Raw genomic sequence first — 25,004 nt, forward strand, 5'->3', positions numbered from 1 at the left:
GGCTTCCGCGCGTCTCCGACCCCGCGCCATCAGGGGCGAAGTCATCCTAGACACCCAAGATTTTCTGGCAGCTAATTAGCATATTCTCGAAACAAAGCCATCACTTTGAAGAGCAGGACATTTAAAAATCTTTGGGGTCAAGACGGGATAACAAATTTACAGTATCATTCGTGAAACCGCTCTTGTATATGCGACGTAATTTCATACTTTATAATAGATTTTCAAATTGGAACTACCAAGTACAGTACTACATAGTAATGGTGGCATTTGAACATATCGTTCCCTACTTCAGTATATTAGTGAATCAGAATAATCCTCAGGCTTTTATGTCATTTCCCATTCAATAACTGTGATTAGATTTCATTTTTAGACAGAAACACACCAAAAGGCTATTGGTTCAAAAACAGGATTACTTTCTAATGACTGAGAAAGCACATCTTTATTTCCCCAGTAAATGATATCTATTAATAAAGCAATTGGAAAACAATGTCTCACATTCAATAAAGGAGCAAATCAAACAAGAACTTAAAGGTTTTTCTCATATAATGCGATACCATAAAGAAACAAACCACAAAAGATGATGTTGCCTAGTTCTAAAAAGGTGGAAAATAAAAAAGATCTCAAACGTTTCAGACCTCCTAAAGCTGAATTAAGTTTTTTTGTTTTTGTTTTTTTTGTTTTTTTCTACTAACAAATTTCCTTTTGGGTTATGGAGATGGTGAGGTTCATGAACATCATTTTTTGTCACGATCTTTTTCAGATTCTTTCAAAGAGAGATTCCTGTTAATAAAGGGAGGGGGATCTTAGCGTTGTTACTTCAAAAATGAAAGTTATCCAAAATAGGTAGCAAACATAGAATGTAGGACAAAATAGCAATACTAACGGCTAATGATTAGTCACCAAACTGTGTATATCTTTTCATAATTTAAAGGAAGCATAAACAAAGATTCCCACTCATGCCCTGCCCTCCTCTCTTCATTGCTGGATTAGGGAAATATGGGAAAATCTGAGTTGAGAGAGATGTGGAAATAAAAATATTGGAGTGCAGATGGGCCAGGACTAGGGTGAGGCAATTAGGTACTTAGGGCTCCTTAAATTTTGCATCCTTGGCGTCTCACATCCTCACCCTAGCCCACCTGATAAGGTAGTGTGGAGGAGGGGGCACAATCCAGGCTAACAATGGCCAGCTGTGTTGCCAAGTGAGTTTCCAAAGAAAGGTCTGATGTAACAAAATTACTGCTGGCCACCCCCTTGCCCTATTGGCTGCCACTCGAAATAGGCTCTCTGAATCCTCTGATGATTCTAGATTAGTTCTAATTCCTGCAGGAAACCAGTATTTGCAGTTAAATTAAAAAAATGAAGATGAAAAATTTCAAATTTCCAACATTATGTAAATTAGTAACTGTTAACTTATTTAACTCTTTATATGTGCTAAGTGCTTTACAAAAAATACTTTATTTTCCATTTAGTTTTTGCAAAAACGCTTTGAGGATTTTACAGTTGAGAAAATAAAGCTCAGAGGGATTAAGTAATTTATCCAAGGTACCACAGCAAATATGTGGCAGAGATAGGATTTAAACCAATCATGTTGACCCTAATGCTTGTGCTTTTTACCATACTATTCTATTTGTAGAGTTTTTCATAATATGCAAAACACCTTCTGAATCTATTATGTTAATAAAGGGTATACTATGACTTGACTCTTTATTAACAATCCAGATACTATTTCAATAGTACAGGTGTATATCATTCTTTGAGGTTCCTTTCTAGGCTCCCAGAAAGGACATGGCTTTAGAGTTCTGTATATTTTATTTCACAGAGTGTGGTGTAGGTCATAACATTATACTTGTCTTTTTTCTAAATATGTCATATTGCTTTCCATCTTAACTCATTGTTTTTATAATGTAAAATTACACAGCAGTGAAGAAAATAATATTGCTTTGTTATATATATGCATATTATATCACAAAAGGTTTTATATGATTGGTGCTTTGTTTACCTTTCAACTATTTCCTTCATTATTTAAGGTATAATTTACATAGTTAAATTCACTCTTTTGAGTGTGTAATTCAGCAGGTTTTGATATACATGTACAGTCATGTAACCACTACCACAATAAAGATTTGCATTATTCCCTCACCAAATTTCCTTGCAATTACCCTTTGTAGTCAACCCCTAGTCCCTGGCAACTACTGATCTCTTTTCTGTCTCTATGATTTTGCCTTTGATGGAATGTCTTAGAGCAGTGGTTCTCAACCTGTGGGTCGTGACCCCGGCGGGGGTCGAACGACCAAAACACAGGGGTCGCCTAAAGCCATCGGAAAATACATATGTGTTTTGGTCGTTCGACCCCTGCCAGGGTCGCGATCCACAGGTTGAGAACCACTGTCTTAGAGTTATTCAGTATATAGCCTTTTAAGTCTGGCTTCTTGTTTGAGTATAGGTCCGTTTCACTTCAGAAAATACGTAGGTGTGAGACTGCTAAGTGTGGTAAGTATATGTTTGACTTTATAAAAATATGTCAAACCATTTTCCAAAGTGGCCATATGATTTTTGTATTCCCTCCAGTAGTGCCTGAGCGTTCCAATTGTTCCATATCCTTGCTAGCGTTATCAGATTTTTAAAAATCTATTTTAATAGCATTTTTTAAAGAAAAAATATTGATCCAATATTTTAAAATCAGATGATTTCACAGTCTAGATGTCTGGTTTGCCAGCTAGTCTGATTTCTCAAGTTCTGTATATCTGCTTGGCTACATTGTTTTGGAGACAAATCCCTGCATCTGTTGGACATGTGCTGTCCAGTTCACCTCAATCACATCCTCACCAGCTTCCCTACTGTACTTTACCTGCCTGACCTGAGGGTGTTTTTGAGACCCCCTTGCAGAATAGTTGAGAGCTTGGCTTTTGGAATCAGTCACCTGGAGTCAAGTCCCAGCTCTGCCTCATGGCAATAATGTGACTTTGGGCTCCTCTCACTGGGCCTCTCTAAGGCAAACTCATTTTCTCATCTGTAAAACGGGACTGGTCATATTCTCATCTCAAAGGGTTCTACCATTTTTTAGAATTTGGGTAATGAATTTCAGCTTTCAAAAATGGACATTTTAGAATGGAAAATAACTGATACAATTCTCATAAATCAGATCTTACATAACTCTTGTTCACAGAGGAAGCCATTAACAGAGTTGAGACTAGAAGCTACAAAAGCTACCTTAACTTATTTTTAAAAATTTTGTTGCTTACCACTATTGCTTTTTCTTTTTTTGAGAGGCCTTGTGTCCTAATTTGAAAAGGGTTGAGAACTTCAAATCAAAATCTTAACACTATACTTACATTACTGATACATATAAGTTAATTTTGCCTCTAAAATTAATATGAATGAGGTGGGGTTTAACACAGCAAAATTATATATAATAAGATCATCCTAGAATTTTGTGACTAAAAATATTTTCTAACTTTTAAATATTCTTCTCTAAGCATAAAGGAGATATGTTATCACAACTGTTCAAATATAACCTTAACAGTGGTGAAACCAAGTTATTTTTACTGTTTTTAAATGTTACTTTGTAACTCAAAGAAATCTAATGCTTCTGTACTCTAACTAAAGCTGGTATTTTATAAATAGTTAAATAACATTCAGTGAACATTTCCTGTGAATTATGGGTCTCAGAGATTCACATTCCTTAAAGCTATCTGAAACGAAGGGCATTGTAATACAGCTAGGAAGTTATTTTTGCATTAACAAAAGAGATGATTTGATTCTATTGACACTGCTTAGGCTTGAAAGATAGTTAAATAATCAAGTACGAATTTACTTTTTTCATTGCACAGTACAATACAGTATTCTCAGTGTATATTATTTACAATATGTAGATGCATTTAATGTCTATTTTTAAGTTACTAGAGCCCAAGCACCTCCTAACATGTTTGAAAAGAGAGGAAACATCTGTGACAAACACAGAAAGAAGAAATGTGTACATTTTTTTGTTTAACACCATATATTATTTTGCATTGAACCGTGAAGGCATTTGTTCAGAATCAGCCTTTAAATAAAAAAATAGTTTTGAACTAATCTTTAATTAAAGTGTACATTGATAGTATCAAGTTCAGTATGAGGGTCAAAAACAACGTCAATGAGTCTGACTTTTTCCTCCCTGTAGGGAAAGCAGGCTTGTGTAAATATACATGAGCACAGACTGCACGCATTTATAAAGGAGGTGGAAAACATTCCCCTGTCATTGGACAGATGTTGCTTCACTGGGTTCCGCAAGCATACAGGCACAACTCCCAATGTGTGGAACCTTAAATGGGAGTGGAGCACATACTTTTTAGCATTCTTGAAGAAGCATTCTAAGCTCCTTTCCACCTCTGAGCAGGCTCCCCACTTCAAATATTAAATGTAGACCATAGGCCACTTGTCTGCTGATTCTCCCCCTAAAGGTAATTAAGGCAAGAAGTTGTTTAACTTAACTTTTTAGAAACTGAAAATGTATTCTTTTTGTATGGGCTGGGTATTTTGTTTTTAACACTTTGCTGGTATTCTATCTTTATTCTCATTAGCTCATTAGCTCTTAGCTTTACATTAAATTAGTACAATGTCAACAATAGGCACACCCTAAAAATCTAAATCAAAAGCTTAATGAAATTCCATCATATATTTGGTCACCTATTATATTAAAGAGAGGTAGACTGATATTTCCATTTAATAAGACTTAAATCTTTTGGGATAATAAAACAGTATTTTGGCATGTCCTCAGTAAAAATGTCACCTGGGGAAACAAACATTTAAAACAAAATATCTGTGTAGTATTTTTTCATATAACACTGAAGACTCAGGATTGAACATAATCTATTTCATTGACAGTATCAGTAGAAAGACATTCTTTATGTTCATCTCACAGGATCGCCCCTATTCCTCTGTTTTTTTTTTAGGGTAGCCTGTCTTACCAAGTACATAGTAGTTAAAAAAAATAGCATTTTTATTGAGTGTTCCAAGTTAGGAAAATGAGATTAGGGTGATTTATTTGCTGTTTTTGTCATTGCAGTCCTAGTGATTAGAGCTATGCTGGGGGCTATAGAATACACCAGTGGTAGTCAACCTGGTCCCTACCGCCCACTAGTGGGCGTTCCAGCTTTCATGGTGGGTGGTAGCAGAGCAACCAAATAAAAAGATAGATTTAACTGTAGTAAGTTGTTTTATAAAGATTTATTCTGCCAAACTTAGCAAAAAGCCGACAAAAAGTACTTCATAAGTAGTTATTATTTATGCTTTAACTTGCTGTAACTCTGCTTTATAAATTTTATAAAGTAAAGTTACTTCCCTGCTTTATAAATCACCATTACTGTGGAACCGGTAGGCTGTTAGAAAATTTTACTACTAACAGAGATACAAAAGTGGGTGGTAGATATAAAAAGGTTGACTACTCCTGGAATACAAGGTATGTGGCACAGTTCACAGCTCATCTGCGTGTGTGTGACAATGTATAGAATTTACCAACATTGTTTCCTAAGGCTGTGTACATTTTTATTATTTCCTTTTCCATCTTGATGAGATGCTAGCAAAACCTTTCAAATGCTTGCCAAGAAACAAATCTCAGGAGCACTGTTGGGGAATTGACACCAGTTGTATAAATCAAGAAACTATTGGGGTACTGTGGACAAACTGGTTAAGATTTTGATGGTGATTACAATGGACACAAGCAATAAAGCATGCAGCTTCCAGTTTTTTGTGCATATATGTGTGTGAATGGAGAGGAGGCAAGACCAAAATTAGGACTCCTTTCTCCTCTCCAAATAGAGCATTTTCCATACTCTCAGGATCCTCTCTGCCTTAAGCCTCCATCCCAGCAAGCCCAAGCCAGTCTTCAGGGAATGGAGATTGGACAGTGCAACACTATAGTTCATGGGTCTTCTCCAGGTGGCTCCATTAAGAAATGCTAAGATATCATCCCTTGATGGACCCTGCAAAGAGGGTCTCCTGGCAAAGCCACCTGACCTTCAGCAGACAGTTTTTGAAAAAGGAAACCTATTCTAAAGTAGTCCTCTGCCTCTGATTACTTTCTCAATAAAATATACCAGTGTCCTTCATTATATCATAATAACTACTATTGGAAACATCAATAGATCAGTCATCTTTTGATTACAAATGAAAAAATGTTGAATGAATAATGTATAAGATGCATTAGGATTTAGAATGCCAGTAGCATTTACCATACTATGCAATAATTATATCATATTTAACTCTCCAGCTAGCTTGTTGCCAGATCATTGAGATCAGAACTGTCTCATTTGAGTTTTTATATTTAGTATTGCTGGCATATAGTAAGTGCCTATTCGTTTTATGAACAAATGAAGTTATTTTCTGTTATGCTTTTATCCCCCATCATCTTGGGCCCTGGCTGGCTAGCTCAGCGGTAGAGCATCGGTCTGGCATGTGGAAGTCCCGGGTTCAATTCTTGGCCAGGGCACACAGGAGAAGCGCCCATCTGCTTCTCCACCCCTCCTCCTCTACTTTCTCTCTCTCTCTCTTCCCCTCCCGCAGCCAAGGCTCCACTGGAGCAAAGTTGGCCTGGGCATTGAGGATGACTCCATGGCCTTTGCCTTAGGTGCTAGAATGGCTGTGGTTGCAGCAGAGCAACATCCTAGATGGGCAGAGCATTGCCCCCTAGTGGGCGTGCCGGGTGGATTCCAGTCAGGCTCATGCAGGAGTCTGTCTCTCTGCCTCCCCGCTTCTCACTTCAGAAAAATACAAAAACAAAACAAAAAAAACAATATCTTTTAAAACCCTCAAAGTAATATGCTTTTCAGAAGACAGGGCTGATTTATATGGAACTCAAGTATGTATATACTCAAGGTTTAGAACAGCGATTCTTATCACTTTTTTTTGGATCATAAGCTCCTTTGAGGATCTAATGAACTGCTAGTGTCTCCTTCAGGGACAAGAGATTAAGAACCTTTGGTTTGGAGAAGTGGTGAAAGTAGCCTGCCTCTGTAGTGTTCCTGGCTTCCCCTCCTTTCTGCCACCAGATGCCCTTGCTGTAGTCATCCCCTCAGCAGACCACCCATCATCAGCTGGGCCTCAGTCTCCTTTGATGTGATCCCTGCTCATTCAGACATCTTTTCCTGCTGCTTCTGTGACTTTCCTGAGTCATCTGCCGACTGGGTGTATCTAGTCTATGATGCCCAACTCTTTCTTTCTTTCTTTCTTTCTTTCTTTCTTTCTTTCTTTCTTTCTTTCTTTCTTTCTTTCTTTCTTTCTTTCTTTCTTTCTTCTCTTCCTTCCTTCCTTCCTTCCTTCCTTCCTTCCTTCCTTCCTTCCTTCCTTCCTTCCTTTCTTCCTTTCTTTCTCTCTTTCTCTCTCTCTTTCTTTCTCTCTTTCTTTCTTTCTTTCTTTCTTTCTTTCTTTCTTTCTTTCTTTCTTTCTTTCTTTGAGAGAGAGAAGGAGGAAGAGTGAGAAGCATCAACTTGTAGTTGCTTTCTTTTTAGTTGTGTATTGATTGCTTCTCTTACATGCCTTGACTGGGGATTGGACCTTAGACTCAAGCTAAGCTAGTGTTCCCTTGCTCAAGCCAACGACCTTTGGACTCAAGCTGGCAACCTTTGGGTTGTGTGGATGATCCCCTGCTCCAGCTCTAGCCAGTGACCTTGGGATTTTAAACTGGTGACCTCAGTGTTCTAGGTTGATGCTTTATCCATTGCACCACCACTGGTCAGGTTCCCAGCTCTTCTTGGACCAACTCCTGCACCTTAACTTTGTGACTGTTTGGGCCGACCGACATTGAAATTTTTTGGGAGTAGGGTGCTTGGCCAGTAAGAATTGAAAACAAGGAGATAGACAAAGGGCCTCTTTCCTCTGTGTTGACAGTGAGAATGTCCCATTCTCCCTATAAAGATAAATTGTATAAGTATTTGAAAGAACCTACCTGGTCTCTTCAATAATTTTAGGGTTATCATCTTGGGAACTTTCTGGAGATGCATTTCCATTAGCAGTGTATCTCTGGGCATCAGAGAGAAAGACTAATTTTGGCTTACCCACCTGTGGGTAATAAATAGGAACTATGTGATGCATTGTTTCAACGTGACCTGTAACATACAAAGAAAGCATACATTCTTTGAAACTAATTAATTCAATTGTAAACATAGCATTAGACTATCTAAAATTATATTTTATGAAATGGAATTAAATAAAGTTAAATAGATCTATGGTAAAACCAATAAAAAATTAATATCCAAGATAAAATACAATACACTTTCTTACATAAAATCCTACACAGAAAAGCCTATAGTTAACTCTCATATACAAAATGGGTATACCAACATTAATATAAATATTAACTGCCCCTGAATTTTGCTGTTCTGAGTTTATTTTTTCAGAGTGTTTACTTTAGGGAGTAGATTAGTCACATATAGTTTTTGGAATATGTTCATGCCTTTATTTTGGCACTTAACATTCCACATCATTGCAAGTCCTCTCCTTTTCTAGCAGTGATTTCCGTTTAAGTGGGGTCTGCCTTAATCAGTTTTAATTCCCAGAGGCTAGCATAGTCTGAGACACATTTAAGGTGCTCAATATATGTTTATTAAATAAATAAATGTTTCCATTAAATTTCTATAAAAGTTAAGTACTAAAAGATAGGCATATATTTTGGATTTTGTTCGAGTGATTTTATTTTCAGTTTTGAGTTATATAGTTATATGGTTATATTTAGGATGACTTTTATTGCAAGATGCTTGAAGTCTGAGGTAATGATCCTTATACTCTTAGCATATATCTCTAATATAAGGCTCCAAGTTTAGAAGCTATCAAAATATGTAAAAGGTTAGGAAGTACAAAAATTATTCTCTTCATAAGAATTCCTGTTCACTTAGAGTATATTTGGTTGTACTGAGTTTTCTTTAATCGAAAGATCTGAAAGTATATTGTAGATTTTAAAAACATGTATATTCTATACTTTAATTTATGCTTTCTGTTTTTCTTGGGCAGTAATAATAGAGCCTTTGCATAAAGATCATATTGTAAGCTATTTTATCGACCACATACCTAAGGATAGAGTTATGGTATATTATATACATGTATCCAGGGATGATACTGTTTTTAAGCCTGAGAGGCTCAGAGTGGTATCATTTGTTTGGATGGAGATGGCAAACATGTAGGAGGCCAGAGAGAATGGAGGGTATTTAGGGAGAATAAGGACTGCTGAGGAAAACTCACATAATTTTCTGTTGCAGCTAGTCAATGTTCAATTTTGATTTTATTTTAATTGCCCTTAAGGTCTATTTTCACCCTCCTTTCCTTTCCTTTCCTCTCCTCTCCTCTCCTCTCTCCTCTCTCCTCCCTCCTCTCTCCTCTTTCCTTTCTTCCTTTCTTTCTTTTTCCTTTTTTCTCTCTTTCTCTTTCCTCCCCTTCCCTTCTTTCTTTCCTTCTCTCTTTCTCTCTTTCTTTTTAAGTGAGAGGAGGGGAGATAGTGATACAGGCTCCTGCATGTGCACCAACCAGGATCCACCCAGCAACCCCATTTAGGGCCAGTGTTCAGTACAGAGCTATTTTTAGTGCCTGAGACTGACATGCTCAGACCAACCAAGCTACCGCAGTGCCTGGGGTGGACACTTGGACCAACTGACTGCGGGAGGGAGAGAGAAAGAAGGGGGAGGGGTAGAAAATCAGATGGTCACATTGCCTGTGTGCCCTGACCAGGAATCCATCCCAGGACTTCTATACACCAGACCGATGCTCTATCCACTGAGTCATCAGTCTATTTTTCAATATAGTAAACCATCTAATCTATTTGGACTCTTAAAAATTTCAGTTCTTTAATAATTTATCCCATTTTCTCCCTAGTTTCTCTTTATTTATAAAATATATGTTTAACTGGTAGGGGATGTTGATGGTTAGGAGGTGTGTGCATGTGTGGGGGCAGCAGCTGTCTCTGTACTATCCTCTTAATGTTGCTGTGAACTTCAAACTGCGCTGTTCCTGTCTCCCTGTCCTACCTCATCTCTCTCTCTCCCTTTCTTCCATATAATATATATGGGAGAATTAATATGTAAAATTTTAAAAATTATTTGTTTACATATCATATGTTTATACATTTGCAAATTTTACTAAATTCCCACCAAACTGAAGTATGGCAGGCATCACTGTCCTTCTGTCTAAGCACAGTTCAGCCATTCGTTACTAGAGTGGTCACTAGAAGCCAAAGCTGTTTCATGAAGTTAGGGGACTCTAATCACTATGCTACCTGCTATCTTTGTGACTTTAGTTATTGCATCTTTCTAAAACTCGGCTTTTTCATCTGCAGAATGGATATAATTGCCTCAGTTTATAATGATTAAATGCAAATAACGTGTATAAATATCTGAAATGTTTAGTGCAGTAAATATCAGCTCTCTTCTCATGCCCTCTATTCTTTAAAAAATTTTTTTTATTATTTTAGAGAAAGTGGTGGGGAGAGAGAGAGAGAAACATCTATTTGTTGTCCCTCTCACTCATTGATTGAGTACTGTATGTGCCCTGACCTGGGATCGAACCTGCCATCTTAGCGTGTTGGAGGACACTAACCAACTGAGCTACCTGCCAAGGGCTTGTTCTCTATTTTTTGCCTCCTAGACTAAATTATTTTCTATTTTAAATTATTATCATAATTGGAACTTCAACAGGGTATGAAATAATACTCTGTACTATACAAAATTCCATATGGCTTAAAAAAAACTGTGGTAAGAACACTTAACATGAGATCTACCCTGTTGACAAAATTTTAAGCTTACAGTACGTTATTGTTGACTATATGTACAACTTTGTACAGCAGATCTCTACAGCTCGTTCATCCTGCCTGACTGAAACCTGAGGCCCATTGGTTAGTAATCCTCACTTTCCCCTTCTTCGAGCCACTGGCAATGACCATTCCACTCTTTGATTCTATGAATTTGACTGTTTCAGATACCTTATGTAAATAGAAACATTCAGTATTTGTCTTTCTGTAAATGTCTTATTTCATTTAGCTTAATGTTCTCAAGATTTATCCATGTTGTCACATGTTGTAGAATTTCCTTCTGTTTTTAAGGCTGAATAGTATCAATATTTTATTGTGTGCATATGCCGCATTTTCTTTATTCCTCTTTCAATGGACAGTTAGGTTGTTTCCACATCTTAACCATTGTGAATAGTGCTGCACTGAACATGGGAGTGCCAATATCTCCTCAAGATGTTCAATTCTTTTGGGTAAATACCCAGAAGTGGGATTGCTGAGTCATATGGTAATTTTATTTTTAAATTTTGAGGCACTTGCATACTGTTTTTCATGGTAGCTGCACTATTTTGCATTTTACCAACTGTGTGCAAGGATTCCAATCTATCCACATCCTCACCAACATTTGCCTTTTGTTTTTTTGGTAACAGCCTTTCTGAGAGGTGTGAGGTGATAAGTCATTTTGGTTTCGATTTGCATTTTCCTGTTGATGACTAACATTGAGCATTTTTTATATACCCATTGGCCATGTGTAGATCTTCTTTAGAGTTATGTCCAAGTTCCTAGCCCATTTTTCAAATTGAGTCATTAGTTTTTTTAGTATTGATTAGTAGGAGTTCCTTTTTATCTTTGAAACTTAATCCATATCAGATAAAGGCAGTCTCTGGGTTACAAACAAGATAGGTTCTGTAGGTTTGTTCTTAAGTTGAATTTGTATGTAAGTTGGAACAGGTACGTTTATTTATTAAATGCAACTTAGACAGATGTTTGCCTTAACATAGTATTTATTTTTACCTTTCTATGCATATAAATACTTATTTTCAAATCTACAGAACCTATCTCATTCATAACCCAGGGACTGCCTGTATATGGTTTGCAAATCTTTTCTCCCACTCTGTAGATTGCCTTTTCACTCTGTTGTTTCCTTTGCTGTGCAGAAGCTTTTTAGTTTGTCTCATTTATTTTGTTTTTGTTGTTGCCTGTACTTTTGGTGTCATATCAATGAAATTATTGCCAAGATTAATGTCATGAAGCTTCCCCCTATGTTTTCTTGCAGGAGTTTTACAGATTTACATCTTATATTTAAGACTTTAATCTACTTTGAGTTTATTCTTTTATATGGTGTAAAAATGGTTCAATTTCATTTTTTTGAATGTGGTTATCCAGTTTTTGCAACTATAGTAGAAGAGACTATCCTTTCTCCATTATACATTCTTGACACCCTTGTTGAAGATCAGTTGATCATTGATTTGTGGATTTACTTTTGAGTTTTCTGTTGTGTTCCATATATTTATATGTCTGTCTTATGCCCGTACCATATGTTTTGATTTTCGTAGTTTTGTAACATAGTTTGAAATCAGGAAGTATGATGCCTCCAGCTTTGTTCTTCTTTTCAAGGTTGATCTGGCTATTTTGTGGTTCTATATGAATTTTAGAATTGTTTTTTTCTATTTCTGTGAAAAATGCCATTGAAATTTTTATAGAGATTGCATTGAATCCATGGACCACTCTGGGTAAAAGGACCATTTTGACAATATTAAATCTTCCTATTTATGAACATAGGAATATTAAATCTTCCTGTCTATGAACGTAGGATGTCTTTCCCTTTGTTTTTTTGTTTTAAAATTTTTCATTAATGTTTTGTAGTTTTCAGTAGACAATTCTGTTATCTCCTTAGTTAAGTTTATTCTTAGGAATTTTATTCTTTTCATGCTATTGTAAGTGGAATTGTTTTCCTAATTTCCTTTTCAGCTAGTTGTTAGTGCATCTATATTGCTTTAAGAATTGCTTTTGTTAATTAATTGGGGCCACCCAAGATTATAAAGAGATTAGTAAGGATTTTGTTGATAAAATTAAATAACAGTATAATTTTTAAAGGTTATAAACTTTCAGCCACCTTATATTATTTTGTTGAATTTCATTGGAGAACTTAAACATTAATCTAATTTTGTCTGAATTAGGAAGAGTTTGTAAAATCTATTAAAATGATGGGAATTTTGTTATTTTTAAAATTAAAAATTTGAGAGCGAGGGCTGGTGTTGCATTTTGTGTGTACTTCAATATTAATAATATACTTTGGCATCTTTGGTGTAATCTTGAAAATATATAAGTCCTTATTCTGGGTCTCATCCTACCCCTCACAGCCAGCCAGGGATAAACATGGGAGAAGAAATGCCTTCTGTCCATTTTAAAGATTTCAGATCTTGAGCAATTCATGTTGTCAACACAGTTCATCATTTGAGTATACTGTCAGCTCAGAAAGTTCTATTTTTTAAATGATTTCCCACAGTTTATATTCAATGGACACAATATGGCAAAATCATCAGACTCCATGCCTTTCCCCCTATGCTACTCCTCACCTCAGCCTCCTTGTCCTAGACTGATATGCTCTTAGAATGTGCTATTCATGCATAATGCCTTACTACATTGTTCTGGTTGGTCTTTCCCTATTCCCCTGGCCTAACCCTCTTCTGTGCCCCCATCCTCCTTTAACTGTGGAACAAGAAGACTATTAGCATTCAAACAGTATTGTGGCATGGAGGAAGGGGCCCATTCCAATGTGTTGACTACAGAGTCTATGAAGAGTAAATTCTAGGATGTTCCCCAATATGATAAAGATAATTGTTAACCACTACACTTAGCTACATTTAGTTGCATTACTTAGGAAAGGGAGATTGGCATATCCTTGGTAAAAACCACCTTAGGCATATTATAATAAAAATATGTAAGTGTTGCGGTATGTACTTAAGAAAGGGGACAGGCCACAGAGTATAGGCCAAGGATGTGGTTGTGATACATTTTTATTTTGTATCCTGATGAAAAATGTAATTTTTGCACTGTTGCTAAACAAATATAATAGTGACTTAGGCTTCATACTTTACATATCTGATTATTGTTTCACCATTTATATAACTAATATCATGCACTTCTGCCAGGTATAAAAGTACACATTTCCCCCCACCCTTCTGGCTCTCTGTTTACACAGCTGACACAGACTCAGCAGGACCAAGCACAGGATTAGCTTGATAGTGGCTACTGTTTTCTAATATAAACATTTTAGGTTTAATTTCCTAGGAATTGTAAATAAGTTAAAAAATGAAAAACCTTAAACAAAATCTAAAGAAAACTTCCTTATTTCTCGACCCTTTTTTTTCATTGAGTAAAATACTCCCTTTGCTAGTAGAAGTGGTCACCTAATAAATGAGAGCCTACTTACTTATGCATGAGTTACTTGCTTCCACTTTTTTACTGTTCCTTTTCTTGCTGATTTTCTTGGCATCTTTGGATGCTTTCCAGTTTATTAAAAATTGTCTTTCCATGGTTTTAATTTCTTTTCCATCAAGAAATTCTAGATAAAAAAATATATGTTAAAAATACAATATATAAATGTCAGCATATAGGTAAAATATATATACTTCTGATGTAGGACACACAAATTTGTTATACTATATGCTGAAATATATTTTTAAAATACCTTATTTACACAACTTCTATATTTTTTTAGATTTTATTTTTAATTATTTTTTTCTGATTTCAAAAAGAGTATGTGCTTATTATAAACAACTGAAAAACATTATGAAAAAAACATGTCTCTAATTACTATTCATATCTCTCCTACCCATTACTGACAAAGATAATCACTGTAAACAAAGTATGGTCACCCTTATAGGGTCATATGTAAATTATATTATTATTTAAAAAAAATAAAAATGTCATATGTAACAAAATTAAATATTTTCTACTTATTTAAACAATAATATAGTTCTTAGGAAAAAACAAAACATTTTATCTTAAAGTGGGCAAGAAGTTTTATGTATTCAACATAGTATTTTATTTTATTTTTTTTTCTTTTTTCTTTTTTTCAACATAGTATTTTAAAAGTATATATATTAATAGTGATTATTTGTATCCTAGAATATAGTTTATAATAAGAATAATCCACATAGTTGGCCCTTTGGTTCTATGAAGTGAGATTTCAGCTATCTTTACATTCTGTTCCTTTTAAAAAATTTTTTTGAGGCCCTGGCCGGTTGGCTCAGCGGTAGAGCGTCGGCCTGGCGTGCGGGGAACCTGGGTTCGATTCCCGGCCAGGGCACACGGGAGAAGCGCCCATCTGCTTCTCCACCCCCCACCCCCCTCCTTCCTCTCTGTCTCTCTCTTCCCCTCCCGCAGCCAAGGCTCCATTGGAGCAAGGATGGCCTGGGCGCTGGGGATGGCTCCTTGGCCTCTGCCCCAGGCGCTAGAGTGGCTCTGGTCGCGGCGGGGCGACGCCCCGGAGGGGCGGAGCATCGCCCCTGGTGGGCGGAGCTTCACCCCTGGTGGGCGTGCCGGGTGGATCCCGGTCGGCACATGTGGGAGTCTGTCTGACTGTCTCTCCCCGTTTCCAGCTTCAGAAAAGCAAAAATATATATATATATATATATTTTTTTGAAAATTGAGCATCTTAAATTATACAAATAATTTTTGTATGTTTTAAGATATTTGGAGAATTCAAAAACATGGAAAAAGAAAAAAATTGAACATTGTCTATATTCCACAACCAGAAATAATCACTAAAAATCACTGATAAGACTTTGTGTGTGTGTGTGTGTGTGTGTGTGTGTGTGTGTGAGAGAGAGAGAGAGAGAGAGAGAGAGAGACAGATAAGGACAGAAAGACAGGAAGGAGAGAGATGAGAAGCACCAGTTCTTTGTTGTGGCACCTTAGTTGTTCATTAATTGCTTTCTCATATTTGCCTTTACCGAGGCCTACAGCAGACTGAGTGACCCCTTGCTCAAACCAGCGACCTTGGGCTCAAGCTGGTGAGCCTTGCTCAAACCAGATGAGCCCACACTCAAGCCGGTGACCTTGGGGTTTTGAACCTGGGACCTCCGCATCCCAGTCTGACGCTCTATCCACTGCACCACTGCCTGGCCAGGCAAGACTTAGTATGTTTCTTAGCATTTTTTTTTCTGTGTATGTATATAGATGTATTTTATAAAATTGGAATTTGCAATTTATATAACATAACAGTCTACTTTTTAATATTGTATTGTGAGCATTTTACCATGTTTTTCTTTAAACACAATTTTTAATAATTTTAGATAGTATTCTATTGTATATGGCAATACTATAAAATTATAACATATTTTATGTGACCTTTTTTAATCATGAATACAGGTAGCCTTCATTTAATGTAAAGACTATCTTTTCTAGCAATATTAATTTAGATAGCAGTTTTTTAAATTAAATATATATTTTCTGTCATTCATGTAATGTCTTCTGCTAGATTTCAGAATGTAAAAAGGATGTAGTAATATTTTTGGGGTCAGAATCTTACAGGGAAAAATGACAATATCATGATAAAATTTTAATTGTACTACTAAAAATATTAATGTTGCTACTTAAATATGATCTGTAATATTGTTATACCTAAAATCAAGTGATGAAACTTAAAATATAAACTAGAATTATAAACTCTATAAGTATAATTGTTTCTATAGCTTCCCATTTACTTATTTTAACTGAATAACAGCACTTTCCAAATTATAGTGTAAGAAATTGGCTAAATGTTTTATCATCACTTATCTTAGTGCTTATAACTTTAAAAAGACATTCTTTTATGTTTAATTTTCCTAACCACTTGTCTTTATTACTGTCTTTCCAGATGTTTTTATTAATAATCATATAATTTATTAGTATGTTTTTGGATGTGATATGTGTAAATCAATACATATTTTTAGAACAGCTATTATCAAGGTAAGGAATGAAACATCCAGGTCTTTTGCCCTGGTCCCATTTTCTTGCGTTCATGTTCCAGACAAAGCTGAGGAATGACAAGAAGACTCTATGCCTCAGTGAACCTGATTCCATCTCACTTTTAGTAAATGATCTTATTTGAGCTTATTAGGTGTAGAAGTGGTTCAGGAGGGGAAGCCAGGTAATGGATACAAGATTAGAGGTCTGTTTCAATGAATTGATTTCAACACAAAATTTGCTTCTACTTATACTAAGTAAACCAAGTGTGTGGATTGTCATTCTATTTGGTATAAGGACTGGGTTACTTACAAAACAGAAAATAGCTCTCAATAGTTTTTTTTACTAGGACCCATCAAACCAGGCCCTCAGTTAACTTTGTGGGTGTTTTTTGTTTTTCATTTAGGAAAAAGAAGGAAATTAAAATAAGACAAGCTAAAATCAAAGAGAATTTGTTATATATGTATATTGCATAGAAAAAGACAGAAAGTACATGCATGAAAGTGTTACTAGCAAATTTATGGCAGCATTATGAATGATATTTATCTTCTTTTCTATATTTTCTAGAAGAAATATATATTATTTGTATAATCAAAATACATTATAGTAAAGATTTTTTTTTTTTAAACTTTGAATAAATTCTCTTTATTTGGAAATCACTACACTTACCTCTATGTCTTTTACAGTATCACCTATGGTACTGTGTCATGACAAATGTTTCCAGAAATGGTTCGTGAACATTGGAAGATTCTTAATTATCAAACATTAATTATCAACTAACACAATTGTGTGCGGTGGACAAAGAGGGGACGAGACAGACAGTTGGGGGCTGGTACATAGAAGAATTATCTGTAGAGCTTTTAAAAGAATACAGGACTATTCTCTGTTCCCCATGTTGGCTGGTGGGGTAGAGGGTGAGCAGAGCATGACCCTCACATATATGTATTGTGCTAAACTGTCTTGGATTTTTCTGACTTGCCCTCTGTCAATCCCTTCCTCCCCAAGAGAATCACTGCACTAGCATTATGATTAATCAGAGTTTATTACAGCTGTGGGCTTTGAGTAGTTTTGCCATACATTAGTTTTTATACACATGTCACAGAAGTTATGATATAGGAAGCCAGCTCATGAACCTCCTTTATGAGAAGGCAGTGCTTTGTCTCTCTCATACTGTATAACCTGGCCCTATGCTGGTCCATTTCCCCCGTATAGTGCACATTCAGGAACATTACTATTTGTCATAAAGACTCCCCACCCTGCTCCACTTTCAAATAAAAGAAACTCCTGTATGTTTTCAGGGTATCATTTGGCAAATGTCAGCAGTGAAAACCTTGATCAACTTTATCTAAGGAGCTGAGAGCTAAAAAGTCTCAGGATCTTCATAGAAATTTGGCAAAAGTTAAGCAAGTTCTACACATTTATGACTAACCATTTTTGTTCATAACAGCCACATTTACTTTTTTAAAGAAAGAGTATCTGGTGCCTCTATTAATTATTTCTGAACAGCAGATTTTTTTTATGCTTCATTCCTCAATTTTAACCTTTGCTGTTATTTTAAAATACTGAATTTAAACTTGACTGTTTTTATAGATCCAGATGTCATATTTCTGAAGGCTTGCTGCTAAATTAGCTAAAAAAAATTATATTAATATAACGGTGTACCCAGTGATTTGGAGACCAATATCAATCTGTCTCTGTATTTTGGTTTGAGACAAACAGGATTTCCATTTAGATCCATTTTCCACAGCTTCATCAACTTGTTCAGTAAAAATTCCAAATCCTATAATTATAGAAGAAAAAGACACAAATATTTTATAATTATCAGGATTTCCTTTGTTCATTTAACTGTTTATAAAGGTAATTACTGCTTTTTATGGAGTTCTAGCTCAGTGCTAGGTACTTAAAAGGTGTTCCATAAATCACTTTTGGATAAAATGGTCTGTACTAACCACAGAGGGGGCTAAAGAGAAGGCAGTAAGTGATGGGACCCTGGTTCTTTGTCTTAGTCTCTTAAATGGATCCAGCCTGCACTTTGGAAAAAAACCTGTGCCCCTCTGGCCATCCATTCTGCAGAAGATGCCTTATTCTTAGTGAAGCTTATGGAAGGTTCCAGATTAAGGCAATCAAGGAGTAGTGAGTAAGCAGTCCATTGGCATTGCAAGGCATGTATATATATTTGTTTTTATTTATTTATTTATTTATTTATTTATTTATTTATTTTGTATTTTTCTGAAGCTGGAAACCGGGAGAGACAGTCAGACAGACTCCCGCATGTGCCCGACCGGGATCCACCCGGCACGCCCACCAGGGGCAACGCTCTGCCCACCAGGGGGCGATGCTCTGCTCCTCCGGGGCGTCGCTCTGCCGCTAGCGACCAGAGCCACTATAGCGCCTGGGGCAGAGGCGAAGGAGCCATCCCCAGCGCTCGGGCCATCTTTGCTCCAATGGAGCCTTGGCTGTGGGAGGGGAAGAGAGAGACAGAGAGGAAGGAGGGGGGGTGAAGAAGCAAATGGGCGCTTCTCCTATGTGCCCTGGCCGGGAATCGAACCCGGGTCCCCCGCACGCCAGGCCGACGTTGAGCCAACCAGCCAGGGCCTATTTGCTTTTATTTAAAGAATGCATATTCATTAAAAAATCTATAAAATTATCAAAGGGAAATAGGAGAAAAAAGTCGCTTGCATGCTTATCACCAAAGGTCACTTTCAATGTGCCATCATACATCCTTCCAGCCTCCTTTTTTGAGCACAAGGATTTCTTTAACTGCCATGTGGGTACAGTTTTGTTTTAGGTATATCATAAACATTTCTCTGTTTTTATAGCTTATAAGAAAATGAGATAATTGATGTTTCAAGGAATAATTAAGTTATTCCACAGCCTACAATCAAAAATGTGAGAAAAACAGATTAATGGCAGTTAAGAACCAGCTCTTTGTTTGTCCTCATACCTCCTCTTTCTCCCTGTTTGGGTTTCTTTTGTCATCACCATTATTTTCTCCAGTGCCTTGTTTTTTGTCATTCCTTTCCTTGCTTTCTCTCTTTCTTCATTTTTATTTTCATTTAAAAAATATTTTATTGATTGATTTTAGAGAGAGGAGAGAGAGAGAGGAAGAGAGAAGGAGGAGTCAAAGCATCCACTCATAGTACTTGCTTCTCATATGTGCCTTGACCAGGTGAGCCCAGGGTTTCGAACTGGTGACCTCTGCATTCCAAATTGATGCTATATCCACTGTGCCACCACAGGTCAGGCATCATATTTCAATATGGATATTTTATTTAGCTATTTAATAGAAGTGAAATATACTTGGAGCATTTCTAATATATGCCACACAGTTCTATTTTTAATTTAAAAATCAGTTTATAATGAATTACTCAAAACAAGCAATGCAAAACTGTTTTTCTCTCTATAGCCTTCAATTGATTTTAAAAAATTCAATGGCCTTAGGCAAAATAACAAAGGAAAGATTTACCACCTTTAATAGGGCAAAAACATTACTTTAAAGCAAATATCTTGCTGATAATAAAAATAAAAGTTGATAATTAATTCTGTGGAGAACTCTCTGGTTTTCAGAGCACGGCCATATATAGATAGGATCTTGTAGAGGGAGCTCCTTAGAATATGGAGGTGAGCATTGCAGAGTTGGTCAACAATCCAGAGGGTAGTAGCACACAGGCACCCTAGTCTTCCATTTTTTTCTTAAGCCAAGACCCAAATTATCATAGGGCATAAGGGAAAATTAGGAAATACAAATTATAGATTAATTCATACATGTTCTAATTACAAAGCTGAAACTAATTGATAATCCATTGCCTGGTATTTTTACTCCCTATATCACTTTCTCACCTAATTAAAGCCTGGCCCAGTAGTTCTATTTAACCTATTTGTACCTTTCATCTTATTTTTTGCTTGATCCATAATTATTATTGCGTAGATACTTTATTTTTTCATTTTTAGAAAAAATTCTTGTAGTAAGACTGCATTTATTCTTTAGATTTTAGAAAAGTTTTTTTTTTAACTGGGAAGCTTTGACATTTGTTCTCTTCCACATGAAAAATCTCCACAAATTCTTTCATATCATGAAGATAACAAATTTGGGCCATGCAGCTATGCACCTGCATCTACATGAAGAAAAGCTATCTTCGGGAAATAATTGCAAGGACAGTTGGGTGTCTGGGACCCACTGCAGAGTACCTGGTAGGTCCTTTAATCTTCTTGAGACTAATATCTTCCTGCAAAATGGTAAAAGTATTTCCAGTGCTGCTTACTTCATTATTCTACAAAATACTTATTGAACCATGGGCTAAGTTCCGTGCTAGACTCTAAGGTATCCAAACAAATAATATGAAAAATAGGAATTGTTAAAAAAAAATACTGTCATCGGCCTGGGGCGCTGAGGATGGCTCTATGGAGCCTCTGCCTCAGGCACTAAAAATAGCTTGATTGGGAGCATGGCCCCAGACAGACGGAGCATTGACTCCAGACAGCCGCTGCTGGGTGGATCCCGGTTGGGGTGCATGCGGGAGTCTGTCTCTCTATTTCTCCTCCTCTCATTTGGAAGAAGAAAAAGAAAATGCTAGCAATCCCAAACTTCCTGGCACTGCTACTTACTGTTTGACCTCAGGCAAGCCTGTGTCCTCATTTATAAAGTGAGGATAATTAGGATTAGTGCCATGGCATATAAATTCTTGTAACAAAGCTGGTAATACAAATGTGTTAATTCTTTGTCTCTTTGCCTATCCTTCCACCCCTTAGCTAATTTTCTTTCTCTTAATTTTGGTGAATGGAGAACAAAATTTGTTTAAGAAAGAATAAGCTTTGACCCATTGACATGTAGTTGACTTATAAGAAAGCCCTCTTCAAAAGTTATAACTTCATCCTTTAGTCCTGAGGTTTGGACTATACTCTCTCTGCAGCATTTGTCTTACAGTGTTTGATAGAGCCATAATTATTTTGTTTTATGTGAGAGTTTCTCTGTATTTCTCTTAGTCTAAAAAAATCTCTAAGGAAGAAATTGTGTATTGCAATTTTTTAGTGTTGAATATAATACCCCATCATCCAAAAGGTAATAATAACAATTTGAGAACTTTAAATTTATATAGATAAAAAGGTCCTGGAGAGTTTTGTTAATTGTTCCTCACTTGATAAATGACCCTCGACATACTCCCTCCAGTGCATGTTTATTTAAGACTAAACTAATCCTGTGCTGAAATATGATTACTCTTTGGATACGCTCTGGTTGTTCATTGCCTTCCTGTCTTTAATAAAATGCTTTCACTTTCTTCAATAAGTTACTAAAGGGAGCAGACACTTTTCTGGACAGTCTCTGTTTGATAAATGATCATGTCATGCTATCACTTAGAGGAGAGCTGCGAGATCCTGAGGAGTTGACTCTGTTTCGCAGGCAGGGCTGGCGCTGAGCTCCTGCACGGGCGCCGGTGGCACCAACCGTGCTCCCTCTACAATTAGTGATGGCCACTGATGAACCTGTGTGTGACCAGCACGCTCCACTCTTTATCGAAAATGTCTGGCCCAACTGTCCTAACTAAATCTAAAGACAGCCATTTGTCATCCCCCTGACTTCCTGTCATCATCTGCCTGGGAAAATCTATAATTTTGGGCTTGTTCCTGACTAAACTGTGGAGGGAATAAATTCATCTTCGGGTTACTCTGCTTGTCAGGATCAATATTGAGCAGAGGTTGAATAAATTAGAAACTGGGAAAACATGACAGGCCATAGTGGTGTGTTCGTTTCTGTCTTATAAATCAAATATTTAGTTTATATAAGAGGCAAACATGTCAAATTTTTTAGTTCCACCATTCATTCTGAAGATGCTTTACCTCATGATGAATAGCCATCTGAAAACCAATGAAATAAATCACTAATATATCTGCCTGTGAGATAAACTTTTCAGATCATTTTATTAGCTTAGCAAACTTCGCAGACATAAGAACTGTAGGTATTGATTAAAATTATTTTGTTCCTTCATGTCTTTATACATTTTTGTTACCATGATATTTATTTGATTTAATAATGTCAGCAAGCTACATAATGTTGGCTCTATTGAAGTTCATGGTTCATCCAACTATTTGGAGATATGCAAGATTTTTATTGTAAATGGTCATTCAAGTATCTAATATTGCATTTTTTAAAATTGATTTAAGTGAAAGAGGAAGGGGAGAGAGAGAGAGAGAGAAACACTGATTTGTTGTTCCACTTATACATGCATTCATTGGTTGAGTCTTGCATGTGCCCTAACCGGGGATTGAACCTGTAGCTTAGATCCAAGGTCGCTGGCTCCAGCAAGGGGTTACTCAGTCTGCTGAAGGCCCGCGGTCAAGGCACATATGAGAAAGCAATCAATGTACAACTAAGGTATCGCAATGCGCAATGAAAAACTAATGATTGATGCTTCTCATCTCTCTGTTCCTGTCTATCTGTCCCTGTCTGTCTCTCTCTCTGACTCTCTCTCTGTCTCTGTAGAAAAAATAAAATAAAAAACAAAAACAAAAAACGATGCTATCCCTGGAAAACTGTTGCCCGAGTAGGGCATAAAGCAACCTATTTACTAGAGGAAAAAGCCCAAAGCCTGTGTGGTGACAGTGCTATAAAACCTCCCCATCATGCATCCTTATGATTCCCAAGCACATGTGCACCCTCTGGGGACCAAGAGAAGGTATCCCTGAGGCAGACCATCAGGGATCAATTCACTTTCTTCCTTTTTTGTCATCTACATCTATTCCATGCAGTGTCTTTTTTTTTTTTTCCTTCCCTGGACCAGAGCAGAATGTAAAATCATAGCTAGAAAAATATTTTTCTCCTATAACCCACTATCTTCTTCATTTATATGCAGACACTTTACAAAAAAGCAATGCTCATGTTGATGATAATTGTAAATCATCTGTTACACTATGGAAGGACCATCTACAATATGTGTGAGAAGAATGACCAGATTTTGTGGTATGCCACACTGAGCATTTCATCATACTCTTCCCATATGTAGGCAGTCTCATCCATGATGGTACTTTCAGTGACCACTTAAACCAATTTGCTGAGGAATCCCACATTCTACTATGTGAGCTCTGGCCTCATACATCCAATTATCTACCTGACATTTTCTACAGAACATTTTAAAGGCATATCACACTTGACCATAACTCATGTTCTTCTTCTTCCCCAAACCTGACTCTTGAGTTCCCTATTTTTTACAGCAAAGCAAAAACCTGACTCTTGACTTCTCTCCCTCGTACATTCCTTACATCACCAAGTCCTGTCCACATTACTTTCTAAACAGCTCTCCAATCTGTTCATTCACTTCATTTTTATCCCCACCCTATTCAAGTTTTCAGCATCTCTCACTTCCTAGCTAGCTTGGCCTCTTCCAAACTATTCTCCACACTATAGCCATGCTGATCTTTCAAAATGCTAATCTATAATTACTTCACCCTGGCTTAAACAACTTTAGTGGCTCCTCATTGTTCTTAGGATAAAGACAAACCTCTCTATCATGACCTATGTAACTTCCACCCACCAATTTATATATTTGTACTATGGTTCACATTCATTCTCTCTGCTTCCTATCCCTCTTTTTTTTTGCCATGTTTCATTTGCCTCAGAGCCTTTGCATATGCTATTCTGTGTACCTGGTAAGCCCTTCTCTTCTGTCAGAGCACAGCTCAGCAATTCCTTCTGAAGGGATGCTTTCACTGAGCTCCCTAACTAAGCAAATTCCCCTATGATAGGCTTTCAGAGCCACATAGTTCTTGTACTACTTGCCACAGATGCATTCTTACATTTTTTTTTACCTGATGTTTCTCTTCCCTTCAATGCTGAGAGCTCTTCAAGGCCAGGGACTGTATCTGTTTTTGCTATCTAGCAAATGTTGCCACATGGTAGGTATTTTGAATGAATGGATAAGAAGAAATGAATGAAAGCATAGATGAATGGATCTGAAGTTAGAAGCAGGGCAGGAATTATAAAGGAGGAATTGTATGGAACCATTTTGAAAAATTTGTTTTGAGGGGCTGCATATATGGAAAGAGAAAGACAGGATTTAGCGTCTCTTCTTTCATTTCCTCCTGTTCTCCTCCACTGTCTTCACTTCCCCCTCCACTACCCCAGGTCTCTGCACTGTACCAGCTTCAGACTAGTGAATAGGAGAAATGAGGGTAGGGCTAGATCCTGGAGGAAGTTGTCCTGGGCAGCCTATGGGTCTGTAGAAGTGAGAGAAAAGGGAATAAAATCTGAGGCAGCAGAAACGACGGAAGCCCCCTGGCCAACCAACTTTTTCCAGGTCCTTATCATGGGCCG

At 36.8% G+C, this 25,004-nt stretch overlaps 1 protein-coding gene across 2 annotated transcripts in view; it reads right to left on the minus strand.

The window, feature by feature from the left end:
- Positions 1-496: 496 nt before the first annotated feature.
- Positions 497-25,004, minus strand: part of PPP1R42 (protein phosphatase 1 regulatory subunit 42) — a 50,538-nt gene continuing 26,030 nt past the window's right edge. Inside the window, exons 5-9 of one of the 2 annotated variants that reach the window (XM_066264683.1) lie at positions 18,362-18,479; positions 14,181-14,312; positions 7,922-8,081; positions 7,509-7,542; positions 497-751 (exon numbers count right to left, since the gene is read on the minus strand). In XM_066264683.1, the coding sequence (XP_066120780.1) occupies positions 650-751; positions 7,509-7,542; positions 7,922-8,081; positions 14,181-14,312; positions 18,362-18,479 (546 nt within the window). In that variant the 3' untranslated portion in view covers positions 497-649. Of the gene's footprint in view, positions 781-7,508; positions 7,543-7,921; positions 8,082-14,180; positions 14,313-18,361; positions 18,480-25,004 lie in introns of both variants that reach the window. The other variant, XM_066264682.1, reaches the window with a different exon arrangement.

Source organism: Saccopteryx bilineata, chromosome 3 (genome assembly GCF_036850765.1).
Source record: "Saccopteryx bilineata isolate mSacBil1 chromosome 3, mSacBil1_pri_phased_curated, whole genome shotgun sequence".
NCBI classification, from domain to species: Eukaryota; Metazoa; Chordata; class Mammalia; order Chiroptera; family Emballonuridae; genus Saccopteryx; species Saccopteryx bilineata.